The 12,535-nt window shown below is 40.0% G+C and overlaps 1 protein-coding gene across 2 annotated transcripts in view; it reads left to right on the top strand.

Moving 5' to 3' along the window:
* The window catches only part of LOC148066057 (roundabout homolog 1-like), a 102,531-nt gene extending 90,301 nt beyond the window's left edge, over positions 1-12,230 (top strand). The window contains exons 16-29 of one of the 2 annotated variants that reach the window (XM_087807889.1): positions 553-671; positions 762-933; positions 1,095-1,292; positions 1,746-1,772; positions 3,388-3,427; positions 3,561-3,709; positions 5,651-6,109; positions 6,181-6,307; positions 7,737-7,865; positions 7,936-8,345; positions 9,698-9,829; positions 9,903-10,109; positions 10,178-10,311; positions 11,120-12,230. In XM_087807889.1, coding sequence (XP_087664015.1) covers positions 553-671; positions 762-933; positions 1,095-1,292; positions 1,746-1,772; positions 3,388-3,427; positions 3,561-3,709; positions 5,651-6,109; positions 6,181-6,307; positions 7,737-7,865; positions 7,936-8,345; positions 9,698-9,829; positions 9,903-10,109; positions 10,178-10,311; positions 11,120-11,134 — 2,318 coding nt within the window. In that variant the 3' untranslated portion in view covers positions 11,135-12,230. The remainder of the gene's footprint in view (positions 1-552; positions 672-761; positions 934-1,094; positions 1,293-1,745; positions 1,773-3,387; positions 3,428-3,560; positions 3,710-5,650; positions 6,110-6,180; positions 6,308-7,736; positions 7,866-7,935; positions 8,346-9,697; positions 9,830-9,902; positions 10,110-10,177; positions 10,312-11,119) is intronic. The other variant, XM_087807890.1, reaches the window with a different exon arrangement.
* Positions 12,231-12,535: the final 305 nt, after the last annotated feature.

Below are 12,535 nucleotides of genomic sequence, written 5' to 3' on the forward strand. Positions count from 1 at the left end.
CTTTTATTAAATCCTGATTTGAGGGATCATTAAGTAAAAATAAAGGGCCGAAAACAATCAAGTCAAGCAATCAAACCAAGCTTAATATGCAAAAAAGGTATTAATTTAAATGTATTTATTTAACCTTTTTATATTTTAAAGTCTCATATAAAAGCACTTTTTATACCAATTTTCTTTTTTAACTTTAATCACTATGCAGGGCAATAAACGACAAAAGTGGATGAAAAAGTGATAAAACAAATACCAAATAGTCACACTCAGAGAATTAAACAATAGATATAAAATAAAATGGGTATTTTCTACGTGATCTTTGACCTTATGAGGACCACATACATGCAGTCAAAGGGTCATATTTTGAACCAGGTCTAGTATAAAATCAGTTTACGACCCATCACACTTTTCTTTCTTTCGTTAAATCCTTCTGAAAACTGATCTCAGTACGTGATAATTATAAACAAAACTTGGAAAAATTACAAAATTGGATTTACACTAATAATAACAAACTTGTGTTCAACATTGTCATCTAAACACAACATGCTTTTTGGTTTTCAGCTCTGAGTAAAGCCCCACAGGACGTTACAGTGACGAAGAGTGATTTTAACGGGACCGCCATCCTAATTGCGTGGAAGCCGCCCGCAGTCCCCGAACCTGCCGTGATTCAAGAGTACAAGGTAGATGACGTGTGGAGTCATGACTCTCTTAAATTACACGTCTGAAAAAAGACAAATCCCCCACAAATTCCCTCTTCTCTCTCTTGATAGATTTGGTGCCTCGGTAACGAGAGTCGTTACCACGTCAACCAATCGGTGGACAGCTCCACTCTCTCCCTGCTCATTCCCAGCCTGGCGCCGGGAATCCGTTACCGGGTGCAGGTGGCGGCGAGCAACGGGGCCGGACCCGGGGTCAAGAGCGACGTCACCTTCTTCCAATTAGGTTAGTCACAACAAGGACAATTGTTGGTTTCGTCACCAGACGACAATGCTGAAGTTTTGAGTGACTCATCTTGTTGCTCACCCTGTTATTTAACCTGCCACAACAAACAAGGGGTTTTTTTTTGGTGACTAAATCCTTCCTGGCGTCACGTCTCATTTCAGACTCCAGCGGACAGATGATGGACATCACGGAGGAGAAGGATGCTCTGACTCACATCTCTGACGTCGTGAGGCAGCCGGCGTTCATCGCGGGCATCGGCGCCACCTGCTGGGTGGTGCTGATGATCTTCAGCGTGTGGCTGTATCGACACCGGAAGAAGAGAAGTGGCCTCAGCAGCACTTACACCGGCATCCGCAAAGGTCTTTGAATTTTTTTATTTTTTTTCTAATAGATTCATTTGTGAAGGTTATCACGATTTAGGCAGACGTGTTTTTTTCCGGAGGCAGATATGGCATCAAAGGGAAAGGGGGGAAAAAAGAAAGTGTATCCTCTCCCGCCACGGAGACTTCACAGGCGAATGCGACTCTTTGCATGTGCGACATGGAGTCTGACCTTTGGTGGCACCGGCCTGGCAGCTCACCATTAGCAACACACACACACACCTCCACCTTCCTTCCCTGTCACACCATTAGCTTTCACCTGGACGGTCTTGTCGAAGATGACACGCCGTTATTTCAGAGCTTTGAAAAAAATGAAAATAAAATGTCAGGGGCGTCAGCTCAGGCAGGTGCTCGGAGAGACGCCTAAATCACAACGTGTCGCATGACGACAACAGTAACGTTGTTTTTTTTTTTGTTTATTTTGTCTTGCAGTGCCGTCGTTCACCTTCACGCCCACAGGTATGTTTCATCGTCTCTGTCGTTTTGATGTAAAAACTGATTGAAACATTTAAAAAAATGGTGAATAATATAATAATAATAACAGTTTGTTCAAATGACTCTCAATCATAAATATAAGTAAAGAGAAGGAAGCTAAACAAAAGTAGGCTAGTCATGGTGAAAAATCCAACTGAGAGCAAATATATAAAACATTAAGTATGATGGAAATTAAAGTCCAACAAGTACTGTTTTATAAGTAAATAATACTTGTTTTAGTCATTTTTGTCATATTTTAAACTATAAAAAAAACGTTATTTTGAATTATGTGGTAATACAAAACAAGCAACGACACAATTTTAAAATAAAACCAAACTATAAGCGAAGATATATTATGTGATGTATCAGTAGGTACATATTTATACTACCCTTTAGAAAAACTGGATAAGTTACTAGGTATTTATAACATTAAAAAAAACATTTGTAATCACATATTGGGCTGAATACATGTGCAAATGATTGAGAATAAGTACACTTAATTACAGCACAACCAGTACTACTTTGAACAATAGTATTAGTTTTGTTTAAAGATAATTGTAAAAATTGAAAAGAAAATGACTTAATGAAATTAACCTCAACCTGTTCTAACTGTGAAAGTGAATCAAGTATTATTTGTTGTTGTTATAAAAGTTTGTGGCGTTTTTCACTAAGACTTGATGCAAATACAGAGAGTTTTATTGATCGACATTAACCTGAGCAGCAACAATAACTGATCCGAGGACAAGAATAGCAATATATGAATGTCAGCAGTAAAATGTGAGCAGTTGGAAAAGATCAAATCGATAGAAAAGGCAAATATATATATCTGAGAGAAAATGAAACAAAGGCAATATATCACTATAAAGGTCAAAATAAGTAAAATACAAAAATGTGTATGTTGAAAATTATAGTTAATAAATGGATAAAAGTATAATTATTAGTTGCATTGCGATTTCAGACGAACCTTTATTCTTTTTTCCTTTATCCTTTTCAGTTAACAGGGTCTCAGGGGCTTTGAGTCTGAGGTCAATAGGTCACCAGACAGTCACAGGGAACACACAGTCATGATAAAATTATCGTAATATATCTACAAATTAATGTTGAGTTTAATATCGTTGTTTGGCGAATACAACCGTTTTCATGAAAATTAACATATTGACATCAACATGTATTACATTAAACGCAGCTTTTAGGCATTCCATTTTTTCTTAATGTTAGTTATTACATGATTGCATAACCATTTTCTGAATAAAAAAAGGTGATTTAATTTTAAAAACAGCACTCAGACTACAATGTCATTATCATTTCTCAAGAAAAGTATTTTTTGTTCAACTGGCACCGCCATTAAACAATACAAGGTTCAGCTGGGTTGGATCTATTTTAAAAATGTATCTGGAGTTGATTCTAAGTTTGAAGTCACATCCAATCACTGCGTCGTCTCTAAAGCATAATGTGCCGACTGTTTTGAACCGAGTTGACTTTTGACTTTTGCATCTGCTCTCATCTCTCTCTCCCTCCCTCTCACTTCGCCTTCGGGCTCTTCTTCTCTGGCTTGTCAGCTCATCAAGCTTGAATGTTATTTTTCTGCTTCTCTTTGCAGTTGCATATCAAAGAGGCGAGTCTGTGTGCAGCGCTGGCAGGTATTTCTGTTCCTTTGTGTCAGATCAGGAGGGTGTAGTTGCGACGGCGAAGCCGCCAGGGGGAGATGTAGCTCCACTGCAGATGAAAAAAGGAGAGTTTTGACTGACATGGCTGTGGTTCTCCCTTGAACAGGCCGGGCCTCCTCAGCATGGGCGAGCCTCTGAACCAGATGTGGCTGCCGGATAATTGGCCCAACACCAATCACAAGGAATGCAGCATCACCTGCTGCAACAACGGCAACGGCACCAGCGACAGCAACATGACCACCTACAGTCGACCAGGTCCGTAGGCTCAGGTGTATGGAAAGGTGGATTTATTCCATATCCTTGATGTCACATGGCAAAAACACACACGAACTAGTGGGTTCCAAAAACTCTTCCTCCATGTTGAGTCCACTAGTGAACTTGTTATGCAGTTTTACATGACTAGTAAACTAATGAAGGCCAACATGCCTACTTGTGAACTAGTTTACATGTACACACTGAATTGCCCTATCATGTTAACGTGCTACATTTTACGAGGCAACATGTAACACTAGTAATCCTTAGTTCTAATAGGTTTTTATTTTGTAACTAGTTCACTAGTGTGCATCATGCCTTTCATTAGTTTACTAGCATACACTTACAGGCCCACTAGTTTAAAAGTGCTGCTGCAAAATTGCATTTCTGTCACTAGTTCACTAGTAAATATTGGATCAAACTCCCAAATGGCGCACTTCTGTACTTGTACTTAGTATTTTGAGTGCGCAAGTGCATCCAAATTAGTGGTGCTTGAAAATGTAGTGTGCAATGAGCACTAAATGGGTGCACCTAAATAAAATCGAGAGTGGATCGATGGTCACTTTCTACCCTTCACATTCGCCATCTTGGTGTCTCTGACTACGTTGCTGTGTCTCAAATCGCATACTAGCGTACTCAAAGTTAGTATTTTTAGTGCGTTAGTGCGTCTCAATTCTTAGTATGCGAAATTCAGTGCGCCATGCACACTAAATTGGCGTACTAACACGCCCACAAAACTGAGCATGGTTCGATGGACACTAACCACCCTAAAATGCCGCCATCTTAATGACGTTTTAAACGGAAGTTACGTCATATATGAATGCATATATATTCATATACTGTACTTACAGGTGCATTTTCAGCAGCAGTAGAAGGATGACACGTCTTCGCTGCTGATACCGGTTTAAATATCTCGCGAATATTTAGTCTCTCATATTTAGTCTCTCATATTTAGTCTCTCATATTTAGTCTCTCATATTTAGTCTCTCATATATTTACTTTATTTCTTTTTCCAAACTTGCAAAACGTGCTGCCAGCAGGTGGCGATAGCATTCAAACAGCTGGTTGAAACATTGTTAAATATGAAGTAGAAGCCTAAATATGAAGTAGAAGTTAAAGTAGAAGAAGAAGCTGTCATGTGATTTCCGGTTAGTGTGTAGCAGCAGTGTTTGATTTGAGACAAACTATCTGTGGAGAATTTGCGTACTAGTTAGTACGTACACTAAACTGATGCATACTAACTTCTAGCATACTAAGAGTAGTATGCGATTTGAGACACAGCACGTGTCCTCGGAGATACTGGAGTAAATGTCTCATGAAAACACTAATTTTACCACAAAACAACACAACAAAAATAAAATAACACAATGAAACAAGACTTGTTTCATTTGGCGAAAAGCGCTGTCAAGTGTCAATGATAGTGTTCCAACTTCCGGTTGAGATCAGCATTAAAAAGTAGTAGAAGAAGAAGCTGTCCAGTCATTTCCAGTAAGTGTGTAGTGATAGTGTTTGATTTGAGACAGAACTACATGTCAATGTGTGCACTGGCCAATTATGTGCCAAGAAATGTGCACTATAAACCAGTGCACTTTGAGAACCGGCGATTTGGGACACAGCATGTTACTAGTCAGATCAAAAAAGCTAGAACTAGTTAACTAGTGCGCGTTTTAGACTTCACCAGTCCACTAGTACCTTTTTATAAATCTTCAGTGGTAATGTAAAACTGATGACTAGTTGACTAGACATGACTAGTTCACTAGTAAACTTAATCTGGGTTTAACTAGTTAACATGTCACAGTTTTGGAACTCACTAGCAAACTAGTGTGTGCTTTTGACATGTGATCTCAAGAATATGGAATAAATCCTCACTTGGCTTAACATAGAGTTGAGGGGGGGTGGATAGCCAGTGTGACTCACCCCTCTGCTCCGTGTCGCCCCCTTCAGCCGACTGCATCGCCAACTTCGGGGGTCACCCGGACGCCAAGCAGGGGATGCAGCTGGGCTCGGACACGGCCGTCTACACCGACGTGAGCCACTCCAACAAGCTCAACGAGATCAAGTCGTTCAACAACTTCGGCCAGGTGAGCCCGGGCGGGGACTCGGGGACGTACGAGCCCATCCCGTACGCCACCACGCAGCTCATCCAGGCCGGCATCAAGAGCAAACAGGCCGCCGGGGGCGCCGTCCTGGAGCCGCAGGACATGCACTTCTGGAAGCAGCCGCCCAACCCGCCGCCCATCCCGAAGGAGATGGCGACGCTGATGCACTACAACGCCGCGCAGGATCATTTGAAAGAAGGCGACGGATTAATGCACCCGAAGATCAGCGGCTACAACCCGTCGAGGGATCACAGCACAGGAGGGTCACATCACAGCTCCGACAGAGGGAGCAGCAGCACCTCAGGTGAGGCCGATTCCGTGAGACTTTTGAACTGCTCTAATCCCTTCATCTTTTTTTTTTCTCCTTACGCTCAGGGAGTCAAAGAAAAGGAGTGAGAGTCATGAAGAAAAACGCTTCGGTGAGCTTCGGAGAAGCCCCGCCCCCTCCTCCCCCTCCTCACACCTGGGTCGGGGACGAGTACAGCGTTCCGATGGACAAGAGGTGAGAACACACTAGGATAAGATATAAATAAAAACATTAAACATTACATTAGGACATACAGTGCATATATTAAGAATAATAACATAACTGAAACCATGGTAAATCAAAAAAAATATATAAAAAAATAATAAAATCAATGTTAATAATAATGAAAATAAAAATACTAAAATTAATTAAACACAGTTATAAATACAATTATGATTTATATCAACAGTAATAAACATAAATAAACATGCACAGTATAGGGGCGGAAGTTATGAACACAAATGAAAAAATGATATTGTCTTATTAAATGTAATTAAGTTTTAATAAATAAACATTTAGATAACACTAAGAAATAAACACACTAAGGATAAATCTCAATTTTATCTAAAACTTTGATCAGATTAGTATTTATCAATGATGGGTCGATGGGGCCTGATGAAACGGCTGACAAGGTATCATGATACTCTGTCTTCAATTTGAAAGACAACCACTAGATGGCACTCTCTGCTTTACAGCTCTGCTTTTGGCTAATTCCATAAACCTGGTATCATCTTAAAATTCATAGTGCCATCTAGTGGCCTTTCAAAAATGAAGACACTGTATCATGATACACTACACTACAGTCTTTCAGATATTCACCATATATTCCAAATAATAAAGTCATGATGGTAATATTACTCAGACAAAGTGGGTTTTAAATGATATTATTTTAAATATTTCGTATTGAACTTTAATTTTTGCCCTAATTTCCAGAGGATTTTTTCTATAATATTTGGGAAATTGACAACACTGTTTCATTAGAAGCTTTGTGAAACAGTGTCCCTTAAATAAAAGCATGCACTACTTTTTAAACATCTTTATTATGTAATACTCACTTGGATTATTTGAGTTATTTTTCTTACTGACATATAAATAAACAATGATGATCTCATAACCTCCTTGGCAGAAGTAATGATAAAATATACACGCCTCTTCCGCCCAGCACTATGAGACGTTCCATTTTAACTATTTTTTGATATCGTTTGACTTACCCTAACTATAGTTGAAGGTCACTTCATCTGTGCACACTAGTGCAGACATTTCAAACTCATGAGTCGCTTCATGTGGATTAGACAGAACTGCAAAAAGAGTAAGACTGAAAACGAAAAATGAGATTGAAACAAAAAGACAGAAGACAAGAAGGTGATTTTTATAGCTCAAGCCCTCAAAATTTACCATATCGCAATCAGACTTCAACTTTCTGTCACAGACAGTTCAGTAAATACACAATATTTTCCGCCCACGACTAAAACTGTTGAAGGATTTTAAGCCCTTTGTGTGGTTGACTCCCTGCTGCAATGTTTTCTAGAGACTTCCTGTCAAGTTTTTTTAATACTCTGAGAAAAGTTTTAAAGGCTAAAAGAATGCCCACTTAGTGCCCTTTTTTCCATCTTTTCCTCATCAGCTTCGACACAAAAAAGGGAGCGGAGGGATGTCCTAACCTCCTTTCCAGAGCCGCCGTGTCCTACAGTGACACCACAGCACTTCAGGGAGTCACGAGCACAAGCCAGCAGAATGGAGCTGGGCACCTGAGGTAGACTCGCCTCACATTTTTATAAAAAAAAACCTTTTTAATACATTTGGTGACCCACTAACTGTCTCAGTGGCCCTCTCAGCCAGCACACGTACAGCTCCATACCTGTCTGCATGGACAGCGACGGACAGGAGGAGGAAGAAGAAGAAGAAGAAGAAGAAGAGGAGGAAGAGGAAGAGAAAGAACTAGAGGTTTCCTGTCACCGACACCTCAACAGATTAAAGCACAAACACCAGCTGCAGCATCTCCACGGGCTGGAACAGACCCCGGCCTCCAGTTCCGGGGACCTGGACCGCTCGGTGACGGGATCCATGGTCAACAGCTGGGGATCGGCGTCGGAGGACAACATCTCGTCGGGCAGGTCGAGCATCGTCAGCACTTCGGAAGGGTCCTTCTTCACCGACGGCGACTTCAACCAGGGGGTGGCGACGTCACGGGATGTGTTGGGTCTGCGCATGTGCCGGTACACAGAGGAGTCAGGTACTTGTTTTTTTCTGATGTTTGGATGTTTAGTAGGTTCGATCCCCGCAATTGACAGTGGAATTTTAACATTGTTATTTTGGAAATCGCATTGTTGCGGCTGCAGTAGCTGACTTGCGCTCGCTGGGTTTCTTTCTTTACTAAAGTATAGGCCATTTTCTCTGGTTACACAACTTATGTACTTACAACGTTTTTACACTGCATTATGCATCTGAATGAGTATTTTTTGGACACAAATTATTATTTAATAAGGAGAGTTTCTTCTTTTTCACTCAGGCAGACACTACCGTATGTGGTCCCCAGGGGGAACACCAAGTTGTGTACCTGCAGCAATCGTGTATTTAAATAAAAGGGTGGTAGGGTCACAACTGCCTCATCGACTCTCTGAGCTTTTGAAGACACCGTTAGTAAGGGCTTGTGTTTTATTTATTTTTTAGATGTTTGGCTGTTAGGTACGGACCCCTGGACACGATATGGTAAAAAAAAAAGTAGTTGGTAGCCACAAAATACTTTTTTTTTACTATTTGTTTAATGTATATTTTACGTTCTTCGGCACTAGTTTCTGATAGCTCAATTGCTAGAGAACCCAAATCCATATCTCTAAGTCATGGGTTCGATCCCAGAACTTGACAGTGGAATTTTAATGTTGCGGCTGCATTAGCAGACTTGCAATCTCTGAAGGCTTTTATTGTGGTTACACAGCTTATTTACGATTTAATGGGTTTCTATTTTGCATTACGCATTTGAATGACTATTTCGTGGACACAAATTATTATTTCGTGGCATGGAAAGTTTCTTCTTCCTGGCTCAGGCTGATGCTATGTGGGGAAATCCAAGGTCAAAACCTACCTTATAAACTCTCGCTTTTTAGGACCCCTTTAGTAAGGGATTTTGTTTTAAGTACTCTTAGTCGCATGCACCCTGTACATATATATATTTTTTTTCTTGTTGTGTAAATGTTTTCAGACTGCTGTATTCGCTTCTGTAATTCACCTTACGATTACAGCAACTAGTGATGGTCTGATGAAGCTTCATGAAGCAGTCAGAGTCCACTAGATGGCGGTCTCTGCACTATTTTCCTTTGTTTTGAACAACTGTTTTAATGAAACATCACATCATTTTTAAACAGATGGCGCCACCTATTGACCTCTAAACAACATGACACTGTTTCATGAAGCTTCACCAGTACATCCCTAAGCGAAACCTTGAACCAAGATTTACTGTAGTATTAGTATTTTGTGGCAAGGAAATTGTATTTTTATTGTTTTACCCTGTTACTTCTGGGGCATTGTAATATAGACTTGTTTATGGCAGGAGCAAGAAAGTTAGATGTACCATCTTCTTCATCTCAGGTTGGCAGCAGCGGCCCAGCAGCCCCATGTCCACGGACAGCAACATGAGTCCTGCGATCTCGCAAAAGCGGCCGAAAAGACAGAAACATAACCTTGCGGTACAACAACAACCTTGCAACGCCTTCAACGACGGTAGCGAGACCAAAACCTTTTTTTGTTGTTTGCAAGATTTTAATATTTAATGTCTGCTGCAAAAACCCCCCAGACTCCTGCATGCCCCTCAACTTCGCCAGCCAGGCGTCCCCCGACGACTACAGAGTTCGAGGGGCCACGCTGCCTAGGATGGGCTCCGGGGAGACGCGTGGCCGACGAGGCAGCACCGGGACCCACAAGGGCAAAGACGGCGTGAGTGAGCAGAGAGAAACTCACGACAAGTGCAGGAGTCCATCGAAAGCGGCGAGACAGAACTCGGGTAAACAGTTTTTTTTTTACACAAGACTTTAGGGTTCAAAGCGACTTAGACTTTCTCTATGTTCCCAGATATTTCCGAGATTCTCCTCTACAGCCGCCCCTCGTTCCCCTCAGGTCAGAGGGAGTCGAATGAGACCAGCAACTTTATACCATGTGGAGACTCACGGACCAAACATGGGGGACAGGCGACCTCTACTGGACAGGTGACGAATCTATACCAGTCGGTGTCAGTGTCCGCCTGATCTTAGTGTCTTATAGACTTCCAAACGTCTAGGCGAGGGGCCATTTACGGACTGGTTTGGAGACCCCTGGTCTAGACCCAATAGCTTGAAAAATAGCATGTAGACTCTTGACCTATTAGTGAACATTTTAGGGGGAAGGCGAGCCCAACGTATTAAGAGAAAGGTCAGAAGACCCCATGAAAATTTAAAAAATCATTGCATTTCAATTAAATTTATACCATATTTAATACATCTTAAATAAGGAGGATTTCCATACTTTTCATCATTATAAAACTGAGGGCGCCCCCTAAGGAGCTCTGAAAAGAACGACACTGTTTCGCGAAACCTCGTCAACCCATAACTTAAGGTTTCTGATAATATTTAATAATAATAATAATAATTTATTTGAATTATAAGGTGATTTTCAAGACACAGAAAATAGATTGTGAAACAAAAATAAAAAAGACAACAATAAAATGGAAGTTTTAAGAAGAACTACAAAACAAGGAAATTATAATATAAGAGTTACAGTGAATATGTTTTTATTGAAGTCTTATTTTTTCTCTGCTATTGTTCGGTCTATTATTAACCTGGACTTTTTTTTTTTCCTCCAAAATACATTTAAATACATCAATTAATCTCAATATTAGGTTAAACTGAGAACTTAATGAATATGAAATGGCTTTTTTTTTCTCTTTCTGGTGACGTTGCTCCAAATCCATTTTCAAAAATGTTTCTTGTGTTTCTTCTTAGTCAATTTGTAATTCTTCATGTCCTTTTGTTTCCACAGTACCTGCAAAGTTAAGAAGCATTGTGGCCAGTTACCAGCGGTTATGTCGCAGAAGGATTTAGCTGGCTGAAAAAAAAAGACTTACTGCACATTCTTTTTTCTTTTTTTTAACAATGGTTCAATATTGGAAAAAAAAAGAAGTTTTTTTCTCTCTTGTGTCAATGTGTGGACATCCTTGAAGGGAGTGATGGACAAGCCTGAATAGTCCTGCACACCGTCAGCTGGACGACTTTGACTTCTCTTTGAATTCTCATTTCCAGACCCAAAGTCATCTCCTGACGTCCTGTAAAATCGGTAACTTGGCCTCAGAAGTGCTTCGAAAAATTTTCTATACCAGTGTTAATGTTTTGAATAGGTGATGTACACGTATGTATGTCTTTGTAATGTTTGTTCTACTTTGGTTACAAAAGCACAATCACTTCATTTTATTATTATTATTATTATTATTATTATTATTAATTATTATTATTGTACGATTTATCGTCCGATTGATCTTTTCATCAGTCGACCGAGAACATGAATGTGGATTCCTGTGATTGTGCGTTCGATCGCCAACATTTCCAGCTGCTTTTCAAATGAAAATATTTGTTGTGTGTCAGCGAGAGATTTGCATGCAGATTTTCTTTTTGCGATAGAGTCCCGATTAGTTTCTCCGCTCCGTCTGTTTCATCTGCCCAGTGTTCCCCTCACGCCGCCGGAACATCGGAGAGCGACCGGCTAAGAGCTCGAGCCCGTCCCTGAAAAACAAAAACTTTGAATCACTTGACATTCAAAGTTAAAAGACTGAACGCTATCGGTTAAATCTCCTCGCTGCTGTATAACTTCTCTTGGTACGACACAGATATGACACGAAACCAGCACAAAAAAAAAAAGAAGAAAATATCACGAAGCACTGGTGTTTAAAAAAAAAAAGAAAAAAAAAGATGGACTTTTCTATTGTCTGACTCTTTCTGTCTGTGGAACAGTCTGTCACTTTAACTATTCTACTTTGAATAAATATCACTGTTCCTTCAAAGTGTTTGACTCGTTACTAGGGATGGAACCGGTTCTGAAATGACCAGTAGTGACTATGTTGAAAAGTGACGCAGTTCGAGTGCCGGTTTTTTAGTTCAGTTTTGTCTGAAATGCAAACTTTGACCATGTATTTGAAAAATATAGTCATGACGATGACATTATTTTTTATGATCATTTAATTATTCATTACTTTTTTGGCTACATTTTGTCTCCATATACCAAGCACAAATTTGGGCGCCATTTCAATACCAACATAATTTAAAAAGTAGTGGTCTGGTATCACTTGAGATGGTGACTATGATACAGTTTCCTGAAACAAGGCCCTCATTTACAAAGGCTTATTCTTATTCTATAACTTTAATTGTTTCATGAAAACTCATCATTGTTTACTATGATAAATTT

This window comes from Callionymus lyra, chromosome 14, assembly GCF_982586985.1.
Source record: "Callionymus lyra chromosome 14, fCalLyr1.hap1.1, whole genome shotgun sequence".
NCBI lineage: Eukaryota > Metazoa > Chordata > Actinopteri > Syngnathiformes > Callionymidae > Callionymus > Callionymus lyra.